This window comes from Branchiostoma lanceolatum, chromosome 1 (assembly GCF_035083965.1).
Source record: "Branchiostoma lanceolatum isolate klBraLanc5 chromosome 1, klBraLanc5.hap2, whole genome shotgun sequence".
NCBI lineage: Eukaryota > Metazoa > Chordata > Leptocardii > Amphioxiformes > Branchiostomatidae > Branchiostoma > Branchiostoma lanceolatum.
In genome coordinates, this window is record NC_089722.1 from 2,794,974 (window position 1) to 2,822,966 (window position 27,993).

The 27,993-nt window shown below is 41.1% G+C and overlaps 2 protein-coding genes and 1 non-coding gene across 3 annotated transcripts; 2 read left to right on the forward strand and 1 right to left on the reverse strand.

Moving 5' to 3' along the window:
- Positions 1-95: 95 nt before the first annotated feature.
- Positions 96-27,941, forward strand: LOC136426564 (RING finger protein 17-like). The gene is made up of 23 exons (XM_066415589.1): positions 96-305; positions 1,083-1,210; positions 2,643-2,746; positions 3,326-3,420; positions 3,899-3,987; positions 4,272-4,330; positions 4,947-5,082; positions 5,579-5,659; positions 6,143-6,243; positions 8,206-8,272; positions 9,066-9,114; positions 9,726-9,775; positions 17,586-17,662; positions 18,564-18,635; positions 19,079-19,170; positions 19,730-19,861; positions 20,111-20,272; positions 21,333-21,507; positions 21,920-22,004; positions 22,255-22,329; positions 22,836-22,989; positions 23,602-23,717; positions 27,855-27,941. Exons 1-23 carry the CDS (start codon positions 242-244, stop codon positions 27,939-27,941), a joined length of 2,250 nt encoding a protein of 749 aa, XP_066271686.1. The 5' UTR covers positions 96-241.
- LOC136426268 (U2 spliceosomal RNA) lies at positions 7,097-7,287 on the forward strand. Its single transcript, XR_010754207.1, has one exon. It is a non-coding gene; the product is annotated as a U2 spliceosomal RNA (small nuclear RNA).
- Positions 9,907-16,049, reverse strand: LOC136429638 (cytochrome P450 2J4-like). Its single transcript, XM_066419560.1, has 4 exons — positions 15,747-16,049; positions 13,465-13,654; positions 11,762-12,724; positions 9,907-11,257 (listed from the first exon to the last, which is right to left on the reverse strand). The coding sequence occupies exons 1-4, from the start codon at positions 15,912-15,914 to the stop codon at positions 11,076-11,078; spliced, it is 1,503 nt and encodes a 500-aa protein (XP_066275657.1). The 5' UTR covers positions 15,915-16,049; the 3' UTR covers positions 9,907-11,075.
- Positions 27,942-27,993: the final 52 nt, after the last annotated feature.

Here is a 27,993-nt window from a genome sequence, read left to right on the forward strand (position 1 = left end):
TTGAGAAGTGTTAAAATAAATTTTAGGCATATTATTGAAGTAATACATCATAGGAATATCGGTGGTACTTTATTTTTAAAGAAAGCTCATTTCTTTTTACGTTTGCCGGCCGTTTGGAGGGAAAAAAGAAGATGGCAACTTTTTCTGGGAGAGTGTGAACTTTGTTTTGTTGCAAATAGTGGAAAATTGAGGCAGATTTTCATCAATGTTTCTCTCAGTTACGTGAAAGACGGTGCATAAGATGACAGACAGCATGCAGAGGAGCCCTACTTGTCCGAACTGTTGCAGGAATTTCGCCTCTCAAGGTAGCAGAAATTTGTTTCAGAAATCTGCAGCATGCAGCAACATCATGTGGCTTTTATCGCTTGCATGCTGTTTTCTGCCAACACCAATCCCAGGTGGAATTGGACAAGTTATGTAAGATAACTGTTTGTTGTCATGATGGTTCCTACTACATAGACATCTTTTTTTCCAAAACAAGGGGACTGACAAAAATGTTTCAGATTCTCCTCCCAAAACTGGTACAAAATGATCTTTTTTGTTCTTCAACATGATTTGCTACTTCAAGTTCAACCAATTGAGTAGTTATGATTTTTGTTTGTCTGTGTTTGTGTGTGTATGTCTGTAACGTTATATGTATGCAAGTGATTTCGAAGATGTTGCAGTTACGTTTTGTTATTTGGCAAAAAGCAGCTGGAAGTGGTAGGCAAACTATTGATTTGCATGTCAATTAGTAATCTGATCTGCTGATTAAGATATTAATTAGTTATCTAATCTGCTAACATCCTTTTGCTTACAAGTTGTCGAATACCTTGGATACAAACAGAAACAGTGATCACGCGAATTCTGCTTGTCCGTGTGATTTCACAGTGCAGTTCCTGTAAGTTCTGCCAGGGGGCGCACATGATCATGAGGGGGTGAAGACCGCCATCTAGATCTACTTTTATTTTGAACGTAAACAAACCTTCATTCATTCATTTGTTGTAATAATTAAAACCAACTGGGGGCTTTTAATGACTCATGTAAACAAACATTCTGGTACATGGTAGTACACCCATCCAGAAACTTTTTTTGACTGACAGATCTGAGTCGACCACTGGGGACCTCCTGTTACCCTCTGCTGCTGAAGTGTGGCCATACTTTCTGCGAAGGATGCCTGATCAAACTGGCCAGGCTGCAGAAGACAGCTATTGCCTGTCCCACTTGCCAGGTACAATTGACTTGATTTATTGGTGCTAGGCTGTACATCTATAAAGTTATACGCATCGGCTTTTTAGCGAATGCCCACTAACGCCCACTCTGGTGAAGTCCGCGCTGCACGAATCAATTTTTTTTTGCTAGGAATATGTTCAGGTTGTGCTCCCATTAATTAATCCTGAGTTTCAAGTCAATCCATCTATCCGAAGTTAAATAAAGCGAACTTGAAGATTCTTACCTGGCTTTATAGCGAATGCCCACCAAATTGGCTTTTTAGCGAATGCCCAATATATCAGCCAACGTAACACGGGCGCTAAATCGAACACCATAAACATGTTCAACAAGTTGTCCCCTGAATCTGTACTCAGTTTTCTTGCTGTACACGCCTGCAAAGTCACTTTATTTTACAAAATACACGGCGCGGCCAGCGGCACGTATACGGGGTAGAGGCCGCTGATAACCTGTGCCAAATATGCAAATGAGCCGCCATATTGGATTGTGTACGCCCGAGGCCGTGGATCCCACGCCGTGTATTTTGTAAAATAAAGTGACTTTGCAGGCGTGTACAGCACAGAAACTGAGTACACATTCAGGGGACAACTTGTTGAACATGTTTATGGTGTTCGATTTAGTGCCCATGTTACGATGGCCGATATTTTGGCTGATATATTGGGCATTCGCTAAAAAGCCATTTTTTGCTGGGCATTCGCTAAAAAGCCAGGTAATAATCTTCAAGTTCGCTTTATTTAACTTTGGATCGATGGATTGACTTGAAACTCAGGATTAATTAATGGGAGCACAACCTGAACATATTCCGAGCAAAAATAATTTGATTCGTGCAGCGCGGACTTCGCCAGAGTGGGCGTTTGTGGGCATTCGCTAAAAAGCCTGTCCCTAAAGTTATACAGCCAGAGGTACCCAACAAGCCAAAGGCTGTTACAAGGGGCTACCGGTAGCCCTGGTAACTGAATTTGAACAACATACTGTATACAATACAGGTAGTTTTAAGGCACATGTAAAGGCAGAACTTCCTTGAGTAGTGATATAAGACTGTACTAGTACAGGGTAGACTAATATTAGACCTGTTGAAGTGTATCATAGCCTCACCGTACGTATCCCCTCATATTTTATCTTTCAATGGAAAATTATACTTTATTTTAAACTTTAGAACTCGGAAGTAGCTGTTTGGCACCCAATTTCCTATTGCTTACAGAGTTAGGCAGCATGGAGAAGGTTAAGGAGAATTCAATTTCTATGAATTGATGGCTAAAAGTAAAACCTAAATTGCTATTGCCTAAGTTCTAGATTTTAACTTTCCTGCTAAAACATTCAGACATTTAATATGCAGATGGTCAAAGCAGCAATGTTTACTACAGTAGATGCATACTAGTGTTAGTAGTACTACATGTAATATCCAATATTGTCTAATCTTGTACAATTCACAGGTCAGCACTCCACTGCGGAAAGCAGAGCACAGTGTCCGCAGTCTGTGGCCAGACATCTACACTCTGGGACTGCTGGTGGTCAACAAACGTTTCTCATTGGAAAGGTAAATATTTAGAGTGGTAAAGAAAAAAAGTTAAAGTTGGAGACAGCCCTGTGCTACAGTCCCCTAAGGTCAACACTTATATGTTGACCTTGTCTCCAAATCTGTAGTTACCAGAGTGATCTGATAACTTAGCATATTAGCACAGACCGGATATAGTGCATGTCATCACATACACAGCAAGTGTGCTGTTGAAAGAGACTTCCTTGAGAAATTTTAGAGACGCAGAACGCAGAATAAAAGTGTAGAAGCAGGACAGTGTCTGTCAGCCTACACTTAGTACGATGCTACATTGTCTTTTTATCAAACATAATAAATATATGACGTACAATCCATGTTGTATTTCTTTGCTTGAAATCCATAATACTAAAAGCGATTGTACCATTACATGACATGTAATATTGAGCAATTGGATATCCTGAATATGACTTGTGTTCAAATGTACCGCACTTGCCTGATGATTATGAATATTATAACTATAATATTCTCCATTGAATTTTTGTTGTTTTGTTGGAATTTACTATGCTTATTCTTATCAGCTTGACTTGCTCAATAATCTAATGTTTCCAAACTCTTTCCTAGTGGAGGGGCCACCAGACCATCACAAAAGACTAGAAATGTTGTTGACAACGGTGATGTTGCTTCTCTTGCTGTGCCAGAAAAACAGAAGAAACATGGTAAGTTATTGGTAACAATCTTGTTGTATCTCTAGTAGCATAGTGTCTAACTGTTTTGTGTCTGATGTCAGTTATTCTCTATGCATATTTTATAAGAAACAAACTTTCAGCCTCTTATTTAGTAAGTTAGCACTATGGTAATAGTTTTATATATACGTATACAACTTTGTACATCATTTCATTTGTTATGTTGTATCATCATATATTTGAAAACATACATTGTAAAACCTGTTCAAAACTTTTGGGCTCAACCATAAATTTTGTACTCTGTGCTTTTAGCAGGGAGTGTGTTTCTACTTTCATCAAATTAATTTGGTTAGCTGGTTGCTCGCTTGTTTGCTTACTTTGTTGCTTGCTCAAGCTTGGTAGTCCTTTTGTGCCTATTGGCTCATATTAGACATTATTTTTATCTATTATATCACCTTTGCTGTGCTATGCTGATCGCTGAAGGACTTCTGGTTTAACATTTTTTCTCCAGTGTCCAAGTGTGCGGAATGCACCACCAGGAATGCCTCCTGTAGATGCGCCAAGTGTGAATGTGATCTCTGTGGGCTCTGCTTTGATAAGGTACCTAATAGTATAGACTTTATCCCAACAGCCTCTGTCAGTAGCAGAAGTATAATAAGGTCAAAAGAGCAGATATCAAGTTTAATAAAGATCGATCATTCAAAAATATGTGGTACATCATATTCAGTTCTTGACATGTTCACAAAAAGTTGAATGTAGTTGTAGGATTTACTATAATTTGAAAAGCTGGCAGAAAACAAAGCTCAATTTGTTTGTGCAGGGAAATGTATGTGCAGGTTTATCAAGTCTGTACCTGCAGGTTCAAGTATTGTATAATTCTGCAGGTGCACAAAGTATCTCGTACACTGATGAGACACCAGGCATCCCCACTGACTCCAGATGGGTAAGAAACATGTGCCTTTTTTGTATTCTGTACTGTGTAATTAATATATACATTTCATCTCCTGATAATAATATGTTTTAAAGGTATTTTTATTCATCCAAATATTGTTTTTGGTGTTTGTGCAGATACATCAGTGTGTTCAGAACCACACAGTTTTTGTATATTTCGCCTGAGGATCCTGGCCATCAAGGGGATGAAGTCAGCTCTGTATATTGCATTGTCTTTGAATAGATTTTCCAAAACTTTCTATATGTTGTCATGCAGATTTTTCCTGTAATGTATTTTTGAAGGCCCTTCTACTATGCATTCTCTTCAAGTTGCTGCCATAGAGTACTGTAAATGCATTGAAGTTTGTCGCGATAGGAAGAAAATGGAGTGTTCCCAACGTCTCAGTGGTTTTAAGTTCATGTTTAAAAAATAGTAGCACTACAGAATTGTAAGAGTGTAAGCATAGTTACTAAAAATGAAGAAAAGTTCAGAGCAAAAAGCTTACCGCGAATATCACAAACATAAAACTACTGCAAACATTTCTGCATTTATGCTTATACTCTAATTTTGTGACTCTAGATTGTCTGAAACTTGAGATGACCTCACATCCCTCCTGTGTTTGACTCAGGATGACGAGTGGCTGCCAGGCACACGACAACAGGATCATAGAGTTCTACTGCCAGGACGACAAGGTCTCCATCTGCTCTCACTGCGTTGTCATGGGCGACCACAAGAACCACAACATTGTCTCCATCCTCGACAAGGTACGTTTGCTGTTTCAAGATTAATGTTTTCCTCGTTTGTAGCTCTGGGATAATGACAGCGCTGAGACCGAATTCAAGCGGTTTCGACTTTATTCGTCTTTCTCAAGAATGTTTGATGTTTAAGTACATTTCTTCCAGATCCTTGTGGTGCCTGGTGACATATAGGGCAGCAAGTTTCCTTGCTGTTTCAGTAGCAGGGTGTATTTTTACAGGGAGGGGTTGCTAGCCCTTCCACTTTAACGTGCTTGAGGCACCTCCTTCTGAAAGACGGGTGCAGCCCCAGCTGAGATGTCCTTACCCAGGATTGAACCGGGGATTTTTCCTCAGATTCTGTTTTCATGTTAATATTCCAATTAAGCATCTTTTTTTTTATATCGGAGAATTAACAAATAAATCGGTGTTACCAAGGCTATATAACCTCCTTGGTGTTACCTAAATGTTTGGGAAAAGTTGAGCTGTATAATATATAAAACACTGCAAATGTTTGTGTTTTTAGAACCAGGAGGTGGCAGCGGAAATTGAGCCAGCTGTACTTGTGGCCAAGACTGCCCTGAGGAGAATAAAGGAGGCAGACAAGGTTAGACTTACTTAGAGTTGTCTTAAACAAAGACAGTTGGTGATAGCAAGATTTTGTTCTGTGCACTTTTGTGGGCCTTAGGCAAGTACAGATCAGTTTTGCTGTATCTATACCTGTTCTCACTTTTATGTAGTGAACAATCATGGGATCATTTATGCTAATTTTATAATTTGTTGTTGTCCTTTATTTTTTTTACAAAAACATTGTTGGTTTTTTTTCACATAATCTCTATTCAAAAGTCATAAGCTTGACCAATTGAATGTCAGTAATTATAATTGACTGGCAAATGTAGTGAATATTTTCTATATTGCAATTCAATTAATTTTTTATGATTACTAACTGATGAGAGTTGGTCTACTTATTAGCTGTTGATTGTGCAAATATAGTAAGATGACATTTTAGACATACAGTATAATAGAATGTGTGTTATAATATAAGTGAGGCAAAAGACATACATGTAACTCCTACTACCTGTCCATGTAGATCTTGACTGATGCTATCCCAGGGTTGAGGACTGAGGTGGCCCAGTTAACTCATGAACTCAGGACTCACTTCCAAATGTTACATGGTGCACTACAGGCCAGGTAAGGCACACATGCCTCATGATTTGTAGATGGGGCTGTGTACCTTAACAATTTGCAGGCACAGGTACAGGTACAGTGGTGTAGATAAGGTACAGACTTGCAACAGTACGTACAGGCCAGATAAGGCACACCAGTGTGGGAGGGCAGCTTGCTTATGCACCTGTTTAGCCCTCCCTTTGACATTGTAATTGATCTAAATAAAACAATAAAACACACATACCTTTTGATTTGTGGATAAAACACTTTATGAGGTGATCTTATTTTATATAATGGAATCTGTTTCTAAACATGTAGCAATAGTTAGAGATATGCCCCCCTCCCCCATTCTGTTGCAGTGAATGTAGTCCAGAGCAGATTGTTTATTGTTGCAAGCAGCCTGAATGCCTTTATTCCTGCTTCAATGACACACATATTCCTTCAAACATTACAAGTCTCACTCTCTTAGTAGTTACCTTTGTTTGGTTACGTGCAGTGTACTTTCCATGCATGTTGCTTGGCTTGTCTGCGCACCATGTTAGCCTGCCTTGTTAGCACTGCATACATTATGCTAATGAGACACCTGATACCCGATACCTGATTGGCTGAGCAGCCATATCCCAATGGTCCCCGTGGGGTTTTGTACTCCAGAACGCAACGAAGGTCTAATTTTGTGAATCTTTAGCTTTTTGTAGTGCATTCTTAATGCAAATATCATACAGGTCAAAACGACTGTATATTCTACAGCTGGTCTGTATTGGTTTTTGTCTACTACAGATAGGAGAAGCTTTGTACGCAGTGCAATTTTACAGACACCTCTGCCATGCTGTGAAACACTACTCTGGTTGTCAAAACGCATTCAGCACCTTAGTTCCGTATCGCTTCTCGGCCTTTTGGCTAAGATCAAGTGTAGTATCTGTTCTTATCAGTTTAATATCTGATACGCTCCGCATCGCGGAGCCATATATTAAATTGATTTTTGGAAGGAGGCTATGGACTAGGTGCTTGCACCATCCTAGCCACGGGTTGGCCCGGTATTGCAGTACCTCCGGGATCGGCCCACCCCTCCGGGGGTTTATCAATAATCTAAAAGCAATTTTCACCAACACACCTCTCTTCCCCTCTTTTCTGTCTCTCTCTCTCTCTATCTCTCTCTCTCCCTGTCAGCCCTCCATCTCACCTTTCTCCCACTCCTTTTCTCTCTGTCACATGTATTTTGTTTCATTATGACAGGAAAACATTTGCTTCATTCTTGTTTGTCCATGTACTGGATTATTTGTAAGTGTAAGACTAGTGTAAACAGGAGTTGCTCTCTTTCACCATATATCTTGTTTCCAGACAAGAACTCATTTGATAGTCACCACTTGTCAGGTTTTCTCTTTGTCCTGTTTCTTATAGGCTTTACGCTAAGCAGACACAAAGACAACAATGGGTTTTGTAACTATTTTCATTCAAATTGCAACTGGCCTTACAGCATGGCTAATTCAACAGTCTAATGTCCATTAGTAGTTAATTAATCATATCTCGCTAGAGACATATTAAGTTTTCTGAAATGCATTACACCATCAGCACATGATGATGATCCACTGTATTCTGCGGCTTGGAGGTTGTGTAAACATCCTCTGGCTGCACATATATCATGTCAATAGCAAAGTATGCATTCTGCTTTGATGTAAAAAAATGCTGTAGGATGGCAATTATTTGCAACTGCTTAGCGTTGGGTAATATGTGAAATGAACAGGTGCAAATATTGGGATCACCCCTTATAGTTATAGTTATACAAGCAGATATGTATTCCTGGCTATGAAAGTTTTAACCTTTAGTGCACTGCAGTAGCTGTTTGGCACCCCATTCTCTATTGGTTACAGAGTTAGGCAGCAGGGAGAAGGTTAAACAAGTTTTTTCTTGAACTGCTCTTGTGATGATGATGATTACCCAATTTAGTTATTTTTATATCAGATTTTGTTATCATTTTCTACCATGCAGGGAGATAAGTCTGATGGAACAGATAGAAGAAGCGGGGCAAGCCCAGGTCCAGCCGTTGGAGGGCATGGTGAGTATGACAAGGAAGCCCAATCCTCAGTAGGTAGTAGCCTCTACCAGGCTCCAGAGGTGGCTGGAAAGAGATGAAACTGGCCGAATAGACAGATAACATGCCGGTGGAGTTAGCCGGCTGGTTTGTACAGTCCTGAAATGGCCAACTGTACTCCCAAGCGGCTGACTCCTCCGGCATGTTATCTGTCTATTCGGCCAGTTTCATCTCTTTCCAGCCACCCCTAGAGCCTGGTAGAGGCAAAGTAGACAGGGATCAAAATCCATTTTCGGGAATAGGCGTACCTGGGCACCTAATCTGAAAATTTAGGTGTGCAGAAAAAAATGGGTATACACAACATAAGATAAAGTAGAATGTCAACAATACCTAATTACAAACTTTACTACCACCTCTCTTCAGAGATCAAATATGGGATTCTACAGCTGACTTCAAAATTTTAAAATCAAGTACATGTAATACATTACAGAACAGTTGTTATCTAAGTGTACAAGATACCTTGATAATGTCTTCAAATCTTCAAACCTTCAAACCTTTGTTTAAATCAACATCACAGATACAAAGATCTACATGTAGGTGTACCAGAGCATCCACAGTCAACAATAAGATGCACGGCTGTAATTTTAGGTGCACAAAGTTGCATACAGCACCCAGTTTTTCAAGGCCTCGCAGGGCATCATTTTGTAGCCGATGTTCCTGCTTTAACTTATCATTCAGGCACAGCAATTATGGCAGGCTACAAAAATGAATTTCACCAAAAGGTTAATGCGATATTTATAATGACTGTTCATTTCAGAGGAACACCCTTGTTGAGCAGGCAAAGATGCTGGATTCTGTAATGAAAGGTTAGTTTTTTACTTTACGTTGATGAAGGTTAGACATCCAGGTAATAAGATACGCCAAAAATAGTCACTGACGAAAGACAGCGGATGTTGTCTGAAACGTCTGACTGTTTCAAAATTTTATCCAGTAGCTTGAGTAACTATTATTGGCGTAGTTTATACTTTGTTGTGTTAATAATTATATTATCAATTATGATAAGTGTAAAAGTCAGTTTATTATCTTTTGTGTTTATAATCCGTGCAAATTTTTTGTGTCTCACAATCTGTAGCTGCTGCATTATCAGGAAGGAAAGACTGTAAATAATAAAGGAAAGATGAAATTTTACAATATTTATCCTGGAAAACTAGAGAAGTCGGTTTGTCTTGATATTATTCTATTCCCAAACATATAGATGTATGTCTTCTACCAAAGCTAGTAATAAGTGTAAGTGTAAAATTGATTTAGTCTTCATTCAAGATCATTAAAGCTTCTCAAAAAGACAAGTACACGTAAATTGTATGCCGATCAATGATTTTCAACTCTTCAGAAATTGACAAGATTAGACAGAAGAGTAATTGACAAGAAATTCATTTGCAGTTAAAAAGTAACTGAATCCTGTTGTTAAACACCACAGATGCACACAGAGCCCTGAAGAACACTCAGACATTGCTGAATGCCTCAGAGGTAAGAGAATTTATCTATTCTGATGTAAGTTTAAAAGTGTACCTAAAGCCTTCATTTGAATTATATGAATGAATGGATGAATGAATGCACTGTAGTTCCCTTAAGTTTAAAGATATAGACCAGCACAAGCATAATATTCTTTGTAGTTTATTAGTTAATCCATGACGTAACTTCTGGTGTGCTATAAAAGATACTGAAAATTAATGTATCAGTCTACAATAGCTACAGTCTGATTATAACTATTTACTAGTCTAACATAAATATCATCATTGTAGGCAGCTCACCTGGACGAAGTCCACTCTTTCTCTCCATAAACTAAGTTAAAGTTTAAAGTATAAAAACATAAAATACATGTACAGACTTAGAGCTGTGAACCTAAACAAATTTTAGGTACAGGTACAGGTACACGGGTTAAGGTACAGGTCCGGACCTGAACCTGTACCTAAACTACTTGTTCGGAAAATGCTAGATTTTCAATAAGGACAAAAGCATGTTTGAACTGGTAAAAACATAATATTTGATTGTGCTAGGTATTATTTTTATGAAAACACAGATGAAAATTTGACTCCAGCCGTGCAAATGTGTTTTCTGTGCTTTATAGTGGCTTTAGAGCACTGCCACGGTTATTTCATAGTAATTTTATCTGTCAAAGTGGCCATCCCCTGAGTCAGGTCCAGTACCGATACAGCAGGGTCAGGTATTTTGGACCTGTACCGAATTGATTGTACCCGGTACTGTATCGGTACTGTACCGGTACACAGCTCTATGTACAGTAAAAGTGAGAACGATGTCTACAGTAAGTTGTTACATGTACACTCAGAAAACCAAAAAGGACAATCATGTACAGAAATGCCACACTGTCTACATAATCAAAGCATAACAAATAGGGACAGGCTTATTGTATTTGCTTGACGCTGGGCTATAGAATACTTAGTACTAGTTCTAAAATACACATTGTTACATTTATCAAAGGGTATCCTTAAGTATGTTCCTCCATGGAAACATGTTATCAAAGCTATCAGCTACAAAAATGTGATGATCAAGTTACACACTGGTCTACTCTATAGATGAACATGTATTTCCTCAATGAGAAGAAAAAGTATTTAACGTGTTTGAGCAGAGCTACACCTCAAGCATGTTAAAGAACCCGCCACACTTATCGAAAAGAGTAGGGGTCTTTCCCAGTGTGAGCGGATCAAACCTTACAGTCGTTATAGGCTACACAATCTTCAGCAAGTTGAAGTTGGTAGCCTCAAAACAAAGAAGAAGCTAAAGTTCACACCAATCTGTAGCAACATCATCACTCCCTTGGTATGGCGTAAAGTTCGAAAGCTACAGCATTGTTGGTTATTCCCCTTTGTCCCTGGGTGGGAGGTAGAGGAGCGCCCTCTGGCAGTTTGAAGGTGAAGTGCTGCATCAGGGAGGTGAAGAGTAGGAACAGTTCCATCCTGCCGAGATGATCACCTGGGCAAGCACGTTTACCTACAGACGAAATATAAAATGATGAAACAATTAGAATATGAGTCAGACTGGACATAATTTTGCAAGTAAATACATATTAATGTTTACCTTCACATGGTCAGCCTAACAAACTACTGTTCTTTTTAATCATTACATAAGTCAAACACATTCATGTGTATATGAATAGTGGCTAGCCCCTCCAGCTCTATCCTGCCACTTGCTTCATAAAGTAATCGAACCCCATGGCCACAGGGTGTCTGCTACTTTACCAGCAATCATGGCGACAGCAGTTTGGTCTGAGTCTAGATCATTGACCTTATTTGTTTGGAATGGGAGAAGAAACGTAGCAAAAACAATGCGTTTCCCTTCCGTGTACTGGGTGTTGGTAAACATAACTAACTCGATAACTGATGAAGATGAATTGGAAAAGCCTCAGTCAGGACATGTTTTCTCACAGGATCTTAGAAAAGTTAAGGAATTTCAACTTCTTGTTACTAGTACTAAGTACTAGTCTGTAAAACTTACCCAGAGAGAATGGAATGAAGTTGTCCCCCTTCTTGCATTGACCCTTGTCGTCCAGAAATCTCTCAGGTTTGAAGACGTTCGGTTCAGGGTAGACCTCGGGATCGTGCAGTACCGCCCACAGGTTGGTGAACACGATCGCCTCCTTGGGTATGTTGTACCCAAACAGGGTGGTGTCGTTGGAAGTGGCGTGAATGGCGCTGAGCGGCGCAATGGGGTTGATTCGCATGACTTCCATGGTGACCGCCTCCGTGTAGGGCAACTGGCTGCGATGGGAAAAGGATGGGATGACGTCCTGTCCGATGGTGCTGTCGATCTCTTGCTGAACCTTCTCTTGTACATCTGGGTGGCGGAGCATGTAGAGGAGAGCCCAGTTCAGGGTGTTAGAAGTGCTCTCCTCACCTGCCAAGAACAAATCCCGGATGAGATACTCCAGCTGTCTGTCTGTGAAATCATTCCCCTCATCTCCCTCCTTGTTCTTCATCTCTAAGAGGAAGGTATCGATGAAATCCCTGATGTCGTTGGGATCAAAGGTTTCCTTGTGGGCGGCGATGTCTTCCCTGAAGATACCAACGCATCTCTCCACATCTTTCACGTACTTGGCAACAGCTCGCTTGACCACGGGGATGTGGCGCGCCCAGGGGAAGAAATCAGCCATCCTACTCAGGCGCTGGTCGCCGGTGTTTTGGTCGAACGCCCGCATGATCTTCTCGAGCTTTTCGTCGTCGTACTCGAAGCGATGACCCAACACTATGGAGCAGATGACGTTCCCGACTGCGTTCTGCAGCATGCGTCTGATGTTGAAAGGCTTCTGTCCCTTCTTTAAGATTTCCTCCCGTAGCTCCTGCGATTCCTCAATGATTTTCCCTTCCAGGCTGCGTTTGCCGAAGCCGAAGTCCCGGAGACCCATGATGGTGAACTTGCGCTGTTGCTTGAAGAACGATCCGTAGGGAAGGAGAACAATTCCTGAAAAAATACAAAAAAACATCCCAGTGGTCAAAATAGTTCCAGATTTGACAATAACATTACCAGCTTTAATTTGAATTGTAAGAATTACTTTTCACAGTTTTTGGCTTCACTTATGATCTTAATTTTAGGGAACTTGTAGGGAACATGGAATAAAGATAAAATGTTACTGTTACAAGATAAACAATCTAACATTCAAAGATATTAACAACTCAATGTCACATCCTACACTGCTAGTCTTTCCATACAAACAAACTGAACATGTACAATTGATGGTTAAGGCTTATGATATTACAGCCTCACAATCAATGTGATAATTGGGGGATCCTGGTTAGTCAATGTCATCTGGCTATATAAGGATAACCACTAAATACACTTCATTTCAAACTGTTAATTTCATAATATTGAACGAAAAGAGTTGTATATTCAGACCACTAAAATCTATCAGAAATTCTGTAAGCTTACAGACAAAGAAAAGACCTTTCTTCTTTTAACTACCAAAAACCCACAAATTATAGAAAAGGTGGGACATTACGTCTTCCATTGTTTACAAAAGATAAGTCAAACCCTTCACTAGTTATAGACAATCACGTTAACTTTGTGTAGTCCAGTCTAGTCGCTTTTAGACCTATTTTGTACCCTGTTATTTTACGTATGTTGTTTGCAATTAGCCTTCGGGCAGGAATTTGCAATAACCTTATTATTGTTATGTAGACCCGATAACCTAAAAACGTAGTTACCATTATTGGTCAGCCCCATGAGTTTGAAGGTGTGCAGGGCGGGTCTGTTGGAGAAGTCCTCCCCCTTCTTCACCAGAGCCTCATGGATGGCAGAGTAGCTGTTCAGTACAACGATCTGCTGGCTCCCCAGCCACAGGTAGATCACAGACCCATACTCCTTTGCAAGTTCCATCCACAACTTGTATGGGGCCTGCAGGAACAAAGAGATTTTTTTAGGGACAAGGCACATAGAATGAGGTAATCTTGGCAGAGTAGCTGTTCAGAACAACGATCTCCTGACTCCCCAGCCACAGGTAGATCACAGACCCGTACTGCTTCGCAAGTTCCATCCACAACTTGTATGGGGCCTGCAGGAACAAAGATATTTTTAAAGGACAAGGCGCATAGAATGAGGTAATCGTGGCCGGGTAGCTGTTCAGAACCACGATCTCCTGACTCCCCAGCCACAGGTAGATCACTGAGCCGTACTGCTTCGCAAGTTCCATCCACAGCTTGTATGGGGCCTGCACCAACAAAGAATGATTACTTGTAAAGGTTTTACATGACAAGGCATGTATCTGTAGACTTGCTTCACAGGCACGCGGTGTGGCAGCACCTTTTTTTTTCTACGCTGAACAACCTGTCACACAGTCACACCTGACCTTTGTGCACACCTCTGACTGCCAGCATTGTAGTGAGGATGCTCCTAATAGTCCTATTGTACTTGATGGCAACGTGTTCCACTCTATGATAGTTCTGGGAAAAGATGAAAATAGGAAACTACATGTAGAACAGAGATGGCAGATGTCACCCCCTAACCAATATGGCTTTGTGGCCCTTTCAGGCACACAGGCAAAATTAGCAGCACTGACGGTCTTGGTGAGACAAATTTTTATATCAGATCGCTCAGTTCATATGGTACTTTCATTTCAGGGAGGAATAGAATGTATTTTAGAATGTAACTGTTACATTTTATGATTTCAAAAGAACTTCTGCATGTGTATGTGGGGAATCAAACACAAAGACTCAGACAAGCCAAGAACACTTCACTCCTTTGGACTTTGAGTAAACAACCTTGAAATTATTGGAAGAATTGGAGTGAGAATTTGTTTTGTGGCACATTGAAATTGCATCCCTCTTTTGTATCTAGAAGCAGAAGATAATGATGAGTGTTGTTTTAGGTTAATCCCTTCCAAAACAAACAAGCCAAGATTACTAAAACTGAAAACAATGGGGGTCAAGTTTCATAGCTGTTTTCACCTTTGTGACATAATCTGGGCTCTTAACAGGATTAGACTGATTAGAGGTGTTCTATCACTTTGTCAAGTTTGTGTCAAGTTGTAATTTGTGTCACGATAGCGCCAGCAATTTGTATTGCTTTTCAAACATATCATTATATTATAGGTTAACTGTCAGTTTTTTGCTAACCTTACAGTACATATACTGTATTTCTTTTCCAAAATATATTATAAATGCCAGCTTTTTCTTAACATCTTCATCACACTTAAGTTACATAACTCAAGGCTGGCATCAATTTGTGGTGATATGTAATTGTATTGCTGCCACCCCCATTTCAAACCATGGGTGAAATTAATCCATCCCCATGTGCAACATCTGTGAAAGCTTAGCTCCTACTTTCTACATCTTTGACAAGTTGAGGAGGGTTTGATTGATCACTTAGCGTCACAGGCCAGAGACCTTTGAATTTGTTTAACCAAACCTCCTTGGTTTAACCCAGACAAGTAGATCATAATAAAAAAAATATGTGCAACTCCCAAAGTCCCCAGATGCTGAATACATCTGTACAAATGTACTAGAAGTCTTTGAACTTGCATTCAGCCCCTAGATACAATCCTTATGTAAAAAGGATCAAGAGCTGAGGTTAATCCTCCTTGGGAGAATGGATCACTTGCATGGAGGAACTCCAGCCTCCTGGGGCAAAACCTCATCAATCAAACAAACAAGAAACAAACACACAAGACCCTGGTTACACAAGGATGCCAGGAAAGGTCTGGGAAGAAAGCATTGCTGAATTCTAAAAGCAGTGGTTAGTGGAAAAGATTGTGACCTTTTTATCCTCTGCCCCGTTTTTCATATTTGACCATGTCCACTAAGGGCGAACGAAAAATGGGTCAGGGGATAAAAGGTCACAATCTTCTCCACTAACCTCTGCTTGTAGAGTAAGCATTGCATGATGAAGTGCCAAACTAATGTACATCATAATATAAACCTCCTTGATTGAACCCTTGTTACATAATATAAGATTTACTTTATAAGATATGAAACAAGACTTTGGAACGTACCTTGGTAAAAATCTGGGCCACGTTTCCCAGGAAAGGCAGTGCCCATGGCCCTGGCGGTAGGTTGGGTTGTGCTTTGCTCCTCAGGTACCAGTAGGCAAGCAGGAACATACACCCCAGGAAAAGGCAGGTCCGGATATCCAGATAGGCAAATAGGGCCCACACAGACATCTTTTAGGTTACAACTGTTACAGAAGAAGTAGGAAAGTAGGTATCAAATTGAATGTTATACAAGACTAGGGCGTGCATGCACTCCTTCCACTGTTGTGTCCGAGTCTTCTGTCTGCTTGGATTGAGCAGGCCCAGCTGGTGTGCATTGTTAGGCTAACCAGAGGGAAGCCCTCATTTGAATATTCTAATAAGGCCACACCAATTTGATTGTAGGTTTTGTGTGCCTGCTTCCGAGGAAATAATGCTGATCTGACTCCTAAAAAACGTTTTTTTCACTTCTTTTGTCCTAGTTGCAATGATAATCATGATTATTTCTTTACTTCATGAATGCTTTGGTACATAACTACGGTATGGAAGCCTCTTACACTTAACTTAAGTTCTCTCCCACTGGCAGAGACTTGATCTTTATAATTTGATATAATGTTAATTTTTATTATCAATATTAATCAATACCATTAACCTAGTATTCCTTAATGTGCCCAAACTTTCTCCAGAAAACCCCAAGCAACTGTCCGAATTTGTGTAGCCTAAAGGTAGTCAAATATTGACATGACCCAGGTGCTATTGAATTCTCTGTAAATATGTATCATGACCTACATTTTCCGAAAATGCGCCACATGCTATCAAATACCACTGTTCTCTCTCTGAATGCAGCATACCTAGGTAAAGACAAAGATCTGAATTCTGATGCAAAAAGAAATATGATACCTGATACAAAAGTCACTCTAGCAACTGCATGTTTTTTTTATAGATTTACCGGGGCAAAATATGTCCGACTCCAAGCAACAGTGGATAGATATTGTAGAATTTGAAAATTTTAATTTGTATTGTGTATCTTACTACCTGAATGTCCAACCTTCACCAATATTTCCTGTTTATTTATTATTCGTCTGCCAGATTCATTTATTTGCTGCAAAAATCTTTGAACTAAGTGATTACTGTATATAGAATGTAGATTCAAGGACTTTGCAACATGCAGGATGATGAACATTAGGTTGCCATCTGTTCATCATGGACTTAGCCTATTGTCTGTTTCTTTTCCTTTGCTTAATTGGATGATTACAGATAATTAGTTTGAGCGGAGGTGCTAATGACAATAATTATCCTATTGACCCTGATACGGAGCTGTCAACTTGATTGATGGACAAAAGGACACACACCTTCTGTGCAGAACTTTGTTGTTTGAACCTTTATTTATTCCTTTGAACCAAAGTGCTGAGAAGGTTATGTTTTTGGTGCCATTTGTATGTGTGTGAATGAATGAACTTTATTGCTCGACAATTATACATTGCACAATGTATGGCAACAATGACAAAGCAGTCAATACAATGAATACTAAACTAGTCTAGACTAAAAACTATGACTACAAAAATGTGACGTGTGTGTGGACACTATTATTCGAGAAATTGTGGACGAATCCTTTTATGATATTTGTCAAATTGGTATGTGGGTAGGGGTTGGAAAAATGAAGGTCAGGTTTGATAATTGGCCTCCTAGCGGTTTTCTATGGTACTGCAACAGAAGATTTTGATGTCTTTCCTTTTTTATGAGAAGAAAATTAATGATGTTTTGTTCTGCAAAGCAAAAATTAAAAGAAGTTTGAGGCTGCCTTGTTTTATTTTATTTGAGATTTCTACTCATGATATATTTTGTTACTTAACCTGCATTCAGATAGTGGACAAGCTGTCTTCAGCTGATGACCTGCCGTGCTGTGCTGTAGCTTCAGATCAGAAGAGACCAGCCATACAGTGAGTACAGTATCTACCCTACCACTAACCAAGGAGGTTATATAGACTTGTACTAACACTACACAGTAACAGTAACAAGCAATCTTTTTTCCTGTGATGTGTGATCATCATACGAGGGAATTGTCTCACAAAACTTTGTACCGGTGCGCATATTGGAGAACGCACAAGAAATGCGTAAACTATTAAATACACAAGAGGAGCATTCTGAATTCAGAGCTTGACACTTTCATCTCTCAAAGAATAGTGATGTTAGACAGATTACCAATGCTAATGCTATGAAAAACATGATAGAGCTGTACTTCTTCAGTCAGTGTAACAAGTTTACATAGATGTAGGAAAATGTCCCTCAGGCAGTCATTTTCGTTCTGATTGCACAAAGCCTAGCTCCGCCTCCATTTGATTTAGTTCCCACCGTTCAAGTCAGATGACCCCTCGCCTGACCTAGCCTTATTTATCTGTTTTGTTTTATTTTGTTTTGTTTTAGGAAGACAACATTGTATAGAAGTATATTTGAGGATTACACAACTGTTTCAGTTGCAAGCTTGAAGCACCACCATGAATAAACAAAGGTTCAAACAAACCTCTCCTACCGAGGGAATAAGTGAATGTACCGTACTAGTGTGTTAGACGCTACCTGTAGACATAATAAAAGACATCCTTTATTCATTGATGAAGGTTAGACATCCAGGTAATAAGATACGCCAAAAATAGTTACTCAAGCAACTGGATAAAATTTTGAAACAGTCAGACGTTGCAGATGGCATCCGCTATCTTTCGTCATCCGCTATCTTCAGTCAGTCACTGACGAAAGACAGCGGATGCTGTCTGAAACGTCTGTTTCAAAATTTTATCCAGTTGCTTGAGTAACTATTTTTGGGACATCCTTTATAATTGCACACAGGTGTTCATTGGACAAAAGCCTGGTGGAGGTCATCAGTTCATATGGTACTGTGGAAATTAAATCCAATCCGAGGTAAGGCCTGGAAATATCAGTAATTTTCAAATACAGAATAATGGTTTTAATCAATGTAAAATATTTTTTGTTCACCACATAAAAGAACGTAATAAAAGAAGAAAATGTACTTCAGAAATGAACTTGTAATTAGAAACTTACCGACACCTACTCCACAGCCAACTGATGATGATGATGATGTAAAGAACACAAAATTTGATTCTTCCTTTTTCAATATTCCCGGTAAGATAGTGCTGAGTGTGTATGCATGTATGTATCTACTAATGTAATGTGTGTATATGTTTGTTATGTACTTTCACCTATAGCAGTGTTTGTCCGCAATCCATCTCTACAAGGTCCTGCTCAATTGTTCTTCTCCAAGTCATTGGGATGATAATCATTATACTATGTTACATGTACGTTCTTGTACCCATAGCATCTTGTAAACATTTGCCCATTTGTAGATACAACCTGAGACGTATCAGTGAGGTCACCCCAGAATGGGTACAGCAGATGCCTGTTCAACCTGCGGAAAATAGTCATGCAGACCTCAATGGTTAGTGTTGTACCATTCACTCCATCCAACTTAGGGCTAATTTTCTCCATCTGGTTTTTAACCCTAGCACTCTGAAGTAGCCTTTTAGCACCCAATCCCCTTTCAATTACAGAGTTAGGCAGCTGGAAGAAGGTAAAAGCGTGTTGATACTGTAATTTATATAAGCATGACATACATGTATATACCATTGATGGCAATAACCTTTTACTGGTTACCCAACTTATTTCCTTCTGGTCTGTAAATTGTTTTTATGATAATGCAGAAAATGTTAGTGTTGTATGGTTCATTCAAGCCAACATGAAGCTAATTTTCTCCATCAGATTTTTACATGTACATGTACTATATAAGGATGACAGACCATGGCAATAAACTTTTACTGGTTACCCAACCTATTTTCTTTTGGTCTGTAAATTTTAGTAATCCAAGTGAATCAGTGGTTCATATGTTTGTATGTATGTATGTATGTATAGATGTAATGCACTTTTGAAAATGCAGTATTTTACAAGTCATGACCAGACCAATAGTTCGATCATCAGACTTGAGGTTTGTACTGTTCCAGGGGCGGAATCAGACAGTTCTGTGGACAGGTTTGGGTCCCAGGACTCCAGTCAGGGAGGGGAGGACACCTCCAGCAAGGACAGCAGCCCCAAACAGAAGAGGAAACAGAGAGTCAGGACCAGCTGGAAGCCAAGTATAACATTTTGCAATCTCCATCTGATGTAGATCTAACAGTTGTAGATTAGCTTACTTAGCTATTAAGTTTATTGATAGAGGTTTCATAAGTCACTTTAAAATGTTTCTGTCAACAGAAGAAAAAGAAGGGAATATTGAATCTCTCTTTGCTTTACGATGACCTCAAGGTCAAGTTTTACATGAGAACCATTAAGAAATAGATTGGCCTTATTCTAAGATTCGTGTACAAATTTTGTTGCTGGTTCAGGCCGCTGGGAGCTTGTTTTTGTGACTCACATCAAACACCCGTGCCACTTCCTGGTGCAGCGACTGTCCGACAACGATCGAGTCGACGCCATGATGAAGGCCATCAACAGGTTCTGTAACGGTCAGGAGCCTGAACATGTCAACTTGGACAGCCTGGCAGTGGGTAGGGGCAGTTCCTGCATTTCTGGCTTCTGGGAGTAAGGTTGTATTGGTTTTGACTTGTGTGCATGTGTGTGTGTGTGTGTGCGAGCAAGTCAGAGAGTGTATACCAAGATTGTTTCTGGCAGTGTATTGTTGTATTGGCTTTGACTTTTGTGCATTCGCCTGTGTGTGTATGTGTTTGTGCTTGTGCATATGTGTGTGCATGTGTGGACGCCATAATGAAGGCCATCAACAGGTTCTGTAACAGTCAGAAGCCTGAACACATCAACTTGGACAACATGGCAGTGGGTAGGGGACTTTCCTGCACTTCTGGCTTCTCCGGGGAGTAAAGTTGCATTTGGCTTTGACTTGTCTGTTTGTGTGTTTCTTTCCTGTTCTAAAAATCCAGAGGTGAAGTGCACCTTTTGCCTAAAATGAATTTCGAGCCCTGTACAAATTAAGGGATTAGTTTCTCAACATTTACCAGCAGTACGCGTTACTGTGTCAGCATGATGACAGCAAATACTACTGTACAGAATAAATGCTTTATCTTTGTTCAGCTTGTATGTAGCTGTATACCTGGCAGTCTTGTAGACAGGTTATTTTTAGTTGACTTACTAAGTAGTCATGTATTGGCCAGAAGAATCCAGGAGGTGATCATCTTTATTCAAATATAATCAGTTACTGTCACAAATTCTGAAGTTTTTGTGTTAGATCTACATGTTGAAAAGAGTTCAAGTCCTTCCCGCACCGAAAAGTGCATAAGGCGGCGACCATCTCCGATTCCAAAGCCCTTGGGCCACACAACTTTGTGCAAGTCACTACAGCAGGCGCCTAGTCCACTGGTAGTGATGTGTGTTCAACTGCCATACTCTTTCCAAAATGCTGAGTGCTAAGCAGAGAAAGCAGTATGTACCATTTTTAGAGTCTTTGGAATGACCCGGCCGGGGTTCGAACTCACAACCTGCCGTATGCAAGGCGAACACTCTACCCACTCGGCCATTGCACTCAGCTAACGGCCATATGATCTACATATGGAATAATTGATCCTGATAGTTTTTCTACATGCTCTTCCACTCCAGGAGACCTGTGCCTTGCACAGTACAGCTTTGACCACAAGTGGTACAGAGGTCGGATCAGGACCATCTCGGGAGGAGTCTCCGACGAATCCTCGGACAGCGGGGCAGACAAGAAAGAACCCATGGTGGAGGTGGCTTATGTAGACTACGGAAACTCAGAACTTGTACCCGTCAGAAGGTAATTTAAAGAAAAGAAGTTCAACATTCTTAAGAGACTCAGATAGGGTTTATACTCCCTATGAATTTCAAAGGGGATGATATTATAGTGGCATGTTTTCAGTAACTGTAAGAAATGTTGTGACCTTGAAAACCTTTCCTCTGTCAATATTTTTACACATTTCCTTTAGTTATTTATTGTTTATCATTGATTCTGATTTTAGACGATTCATTATTAACAGCACGATGATTGTACAAGAATTTATTATAATGATTTGCACTACAGTATATGATTGTGTAATGAGAGTTCACATTTTTGACATTGAATATAGTGTACACAAACGTAATATACATACCTGCTAGTGTGTCTTCTTGATAAGAGGGAGATCTAACGTATCAGCTTGTTAGTAAACTTTCCATACTTTTTACTCCAGGCTGAGGAAGATGCCGCAGAGGTTCCAGACTATTCCTGAGATGTCCATGTGCTGTTCTCTGGTGGACATAGTCCCCATAGATAAGGTACATAATGTATGATTATTAGATCTGTAGGTCATGTGTCTCTTTGGAAATTCAAGTTTCTAAACGATACATATCATGATTGTACTTACATGTAACAGTTTTTTATTTTATTTTATGTGTTGCATGAAGGAAAACCCTATCTTTCACAAATATTCTGATCTCTCAGCCCTAGTAACACTGTTGCGGCTCAGTACATAATATAGTACATGTACATCCATAATCTTAGAATTAGTGTAATGTCTCATCACAGGAAACAGGAAAGTGGTCCCAGGAAGCCATACAAGCCTTCGCAAAGATGGTTGGGGACAAGCCAGTACTCCTGAAGGTTAGATCTACTTTGTTTTACTCGAAAGGCTCTAAGAATAGGTAATTGTGGTTAGGGATCTTGACTTAGAATCTAAAGGTTCTGTGTTCAAATTCCTAACAGACCCCATTGTTGTGCTCTTGGGAAAGTCACTTTACACCTATTTCTTCACATGACTCAAGTTAAAATGAGTGCTTTGGTAAGGGACGATCTATTGGATGGGGCGTAAATATGGCAGTCCCCTGTTAGAGCGTGAAAAACCCATCACACCTATCAATAAGAGTAAAGGCGATCCATGTGTGAGTGGTCGGGTCTCTGGGTCGACATCTTGAAAAAATGATTGTCAACAGCTGATAATACGTCATCCTTCTACAAAATGTTGTAAAAGTCTGATTCAATAATTATTGAAGACTACTATGTGTTATTACATGTTGTATAACAGATCCTGAATTATTCTGGAAGTCTACTTACAAAATGTGGTAAATATCTGATTCAGTAATTATTGAAAATCTGTGTTATTATTCCAGATCCAGAATCACTCCGGAAGTCTACTGTATGTAGATCTACACAAGCCACCTAATGAAGACATAGACACAGACATGCCCGTGTCGCTCCGTGATGCTCTGGTGTTCCTGGAGGTGGCCTACCTCAGGTCCCCACACTCCGTACCATCCTTTACTGGTAAGGATGTCCTTTGATACAGTCTGCCTTCTGGAACATATATATATAACATAGAATAAAACATGGTGTATTCCATATCGCCAGAGGGACCAGCCCGACCTGTGGAAGGGTTCAGACTTGAGGTGATGCGGAATACACCGTGTTGTATCTTATTTATGTCATACCCACCAGAGAAAACACACATTTGCATCACAAGTTGAGAAAATTTGTCCTCGAACAAAAAATTGTAACAGCAGCGGGTACAAAGTCTGAATCTGGTATTTGAATTTTTGACAGCGGCACAACCAGCACACGCAAAGTGGGTTTGAAATATTCCATGGAAGCCCATGTCATACAAGTAGAACCCTGTGTGATAAACCATAATATCACCCGATCCGTAATACCCGTATCGAACGTTTTCCCTGCCTAAGTATGACATGATATAACGTATATTGGAAGAACCTCATCACATATTTATCTATCAAATGATCAATCTCTTGAAAAAGTACCAAGGTAAACTTTTGCATCATTAGCAAATGACCATGACTAAGTTAAACAGTTCTCAACATTTCAACAGTTATTTCCTTTAGCCATATTCAATACATAAACATGACTGTTAAGATCCTGTTCCAGCATCTGTTCTGCAGCCCAGGAGGAAGTTCCTGCCAGCTGAACCCCTGCTCCAGGGGCAGGACATCCCCGTGTTGGGCAGCCATGTCGCGGGGCCAGACCTCTTCTATGTACAAGTCGTAAGTCATGACTATTACATAATTATCCAGGGTATCCTAGTCCTATATATATATGAACCCCTGCTCCAGGGACAGGACATCCCCGTGTTGGGCAGCCATGTCGCGGGGCCAGACCTCTTCTATGTACAAGTCGTAAGTCATGACTATTACATAATTATCCAGGGTATCCTAGTCCTATATATATATGAACCCCTGCTCCAGGGGCAGGACATCCCCGTGTTGGGCAGCCATGTCGCGGGGCCAGACCTCTTCTATGTACAAGTCGTAAGTCATGACTATTACATAATTATCCAGGGTATCCTAGTCCTATATATATATGAACCCCTGCTCCAGGGGCAGGACATCCCCGTGTTGGGCAGCCATGTCGCGGGGCCAGACCTCTTCTATGTACAAGTCGTAAGTCATGACTATTACATAATTATCCAGGGGTATCCTAGTCCTATATATATATATGAACCCCTGCTCCAGGGGCAGGACATCCCCGTGTTGGGCAGCCATGTCGCAGGGCCAGACCTCTTCTATGTACAAGTCGTAAGTCATGACTATTACATAATTATCCAGGGTATCCTAGTCCTATATATATATGAACCCCTGCTCCAGGGACAGGACATCCCCGTGTTGGGCAGCCATGTCGCGGGGCCAGACCTCTTCTATGTACAAGTCGTAAGTCATGACTATTACATAATTATCCAGGGTATCCTAGTCCTATATATATATGAACCCCTGCTCCAGGGACAGGACATCCCCGTGTTGGGCAGCCATGTCGCGGGGCCAGACCTCTTCTATGTACAAGTCGTAAGTCATGACTATTACATAATTATCCAGGGTATCCTAGTCCTATATATATATGAACCCCTGCTCCAGGGGCAGGACATCCCCGTGTTGGGCAGCCATGTCGCGGGGCCAGACCTCTTCTATGTACAAGTCGTAAGTCATGACTATTACATAATTATCCAGGGGTATCCTAGTCCTATATATATATATGAACCCCTGCTCCAGGGGCAGGACATCCCCGTGTTGGGCAGCCATGTCGCAGGGCCAGACCTCTTCTATGTACAAGTCGTAAGTCATGACTATTACAAAATTATCCAGGGGTATCCTAGTCCTATATATATATATGAACCCCTGCTCCAGGGGCAGGACATCCCCGTGTTGGGCAGCCATGTCGCAGGGCCAGACCTCTTCTATGTACAAGTCGTAAGTCATGACTATTACATAATTATCCAGGGGTATCCTAGTCCTATATATATATGAACCCCTGCTCCAGGGGCAGGACATCCCCGTGTTGGGCAGCCATGTCGCGGGGCCAGACCTCTTCTATGTACAAGTCGTAAGTCATGACTATTACATAATTATCCAGGGGTATCCTAGTCCTATATATATATATGAACCCCTGCTCCAGGGGCAAGACATCCCCGTGTTGGGCAGCCATGTCGCAGGGCCAGACCTCTTCTATGTACAAGTCGTAAGTCATGACTATTACATAATTATCCAGGGGTATCCTAGTCCTATATATATATATGAACCCCTGCTCCAGGGGCAGGACATCCCCGTGTTGGGCAGCCATGTCGCAGGGCCAGACCTCTTCTATGTACAAGTCGTAAGTCATGACTATTACATAATTATCCAGGGGTATCCTAGTCCTATATATATATGGACCCCTGCTCCAGGGGCAGGACATCCCCGTGTTGGGCAGCCATGTCGCGGGGCCAGACCTCTTCTATGTACAAGTCGTAAGTCATGACTATTACATAATTATCCAGGGTATCCTAGTCCTATATATATATGAACCCCTGCTCCAGGGGCAGGACATCCCCGTGTTGGGCAGCCATGTCGCGGGGCCAGACCTCTTCTATGTACAAGTCGTAAGTCATGACTATTACATAATTATCCAGGGTATCCTAGTCCTATATATATATGAACCCCTGCTCCAGGGGCAGGACATCCCCGTGTTGGGCAGCCATGTCGCAGGGCCAGACCTCTTCTATGTACAAGTCGTAAGTCATGACTATTACATAATTATCCAGGGTATCCTAGTCCTATATATATATGAACCCCTGCTCCAGGGACAGGACATCCCCGTGTTGGGCAGCCATGTCGCGGGGCCAGACCTCTTCTATGTACAAGTCGTAAGTCATGACTATTACATAATTATCCAGGGGTATCCTAGTCCTATATATATATATGAACCCCTGCTCCAGGGGCAGGACATCCCCGTGTTGGGCAGCCATGTTGCAGGGCCAGACCTCTTCTATGTACAAGTCGTAAGTCATGACTATTACATAATTATCCAGGGGTATCCTAGTCCTATATATATATATGAACCCCTGCTCCAGGGACAGGACATCCCCGTGTTGGGCAGCCATGTCGCGGGGCCAGACCTCTTCTATGTACAAGTCGTAAGTCATGACTATTAGTAATTATCCAGGGTATCCTAGTCCTATATATATATGAACCCCTGCTCCAGGGGCAGGACATCCCCGTGTTGGGCAGCCATGTGGCGGGACCAGACCTCTTCTATGTACAAGTCGTAAGTCATGACTATTACATAATTATCCAGGGTATCCTAGTCCTATATATATATGAACCCCTGCTCCAGGGGCAGGACATCCCCGTGTTGGGCAGCCATGTCGCAGGGCCAGACCTCTTCTATGTACAAGTCGTAAGTCATGACTATTACATAATTATCCAGGGTATCCTTAGTCCTATATATATATGAACCCCTGCTCCAGGGGCAGGACATCCCCGTGTTGGGCAGCCATGTCGCGGGGCCAGACCTCTTCTATGTACAAGTCGTAAGTCATGACTATTACATAATTATCCAGGGTATCCTAGTCCTATATATATGAACCCCTGCTCCAGGGGCAGGACATCCCCGTGTTGGGCAGCCATGTCGCGGGGCCAGACCTCTTCTATGTACAAGTCGTAAGTCATGACTATTACATAATTATCCAGGGGTATCCTAGTCCTATATATATATATGAACCCCTGCTCCAGGGGCAGGACATCCCCGTGTTGGGCAGCCATGTGGCGGGGCCAGACCTCTTCTATGTACAAGTCGTAAGTCATGACTATTACATAATTATCCAGGGTATCCTAGTCCTATATATATATGAACCCCTGCTCCAGGGGCAGGACATCCCCGTGTTGGGCAGCCATGTCGCAGGGCCAGACCTCTTCTATGTACAAGTCGTAAGTCATGACTATTACATAATTATCCAGGGTATCCTAGTCCTATATATATATGAACCCCTGCTCCAGGGACAGGACATCCCCGTGTTGGGCAGCCATGTCGCAGGGCCAGACCTCTTCTATGTACAAGTCGTAAGTCATGACTATTACATAATTATCCAGGGGTATCCTAGTCCTATATATATATGAACCCCTGCTCCAGGGGCAGGACATCCCCGTGTTGGGCAGCCATGTCGCAGGGCCAGACCTCTTCTATGTACAAGTCGTAAGTCATGACTATTACATAATTATCCAGGGGTATCCTAGTCCTATATATATAAACTACGCACAAAAAGTTTGGAAACTTTACTTTGGTTGATCATATTTCCGTTGTTTTTTGATCAATTTCAATGCATTATATATCGTTGGAAAGCCTGTGTAATTTCCTTTCCTATGATACCCAGCTCATTATAGTTGCAATCTCATTGAGCAAGCACCAGGCCTGCTTACGCGAGTGGGTTGTAGGAAAAAAGTGCCCAAATTGCCATGCTAGTGTCAAACACTCAGCGCAGCGCCAAACCCATTTGTGGTGGTGTTGTCCACATCGTGAATGGAACTGTGTGGAGAAATGTTATGTTCACAGCTACAGATAAGAGTAGATTTATTTAGACTGTTGGATGGGTAGATGAATGTGTGGGCAACGAGGAGAACCCTACGCTGACTGTTGTACAGATAGACTGACTGATTGTTTTGTTGGAGTAAGTGTCATAGTGTGGGGCAGTACAACGTTAACTGCCAGAGGAAAAACCAGGCTAATCATCCTAAGCAACCTCGATGTGTCAAGACATAGAGACACCTTTCTCAATCCAGTCACATTTCCAAGATACTTACCTCTGCAATATGCAAGATCTGCAAGATGATGGTGCACGTCCATACAGAATGAGAGCCATTTCAGACCACCTCCAGGATGCAGGAATACAGAGAATAGAATGGCCGTCCTGCAACCCAGATCTCAACACAATTGAACACAGCCTCAGACTCTGTGATCACTGATCAGCTTGGGCGAGCTGTGCATGCAAGAATGATCAACAAAACAACACTGGTC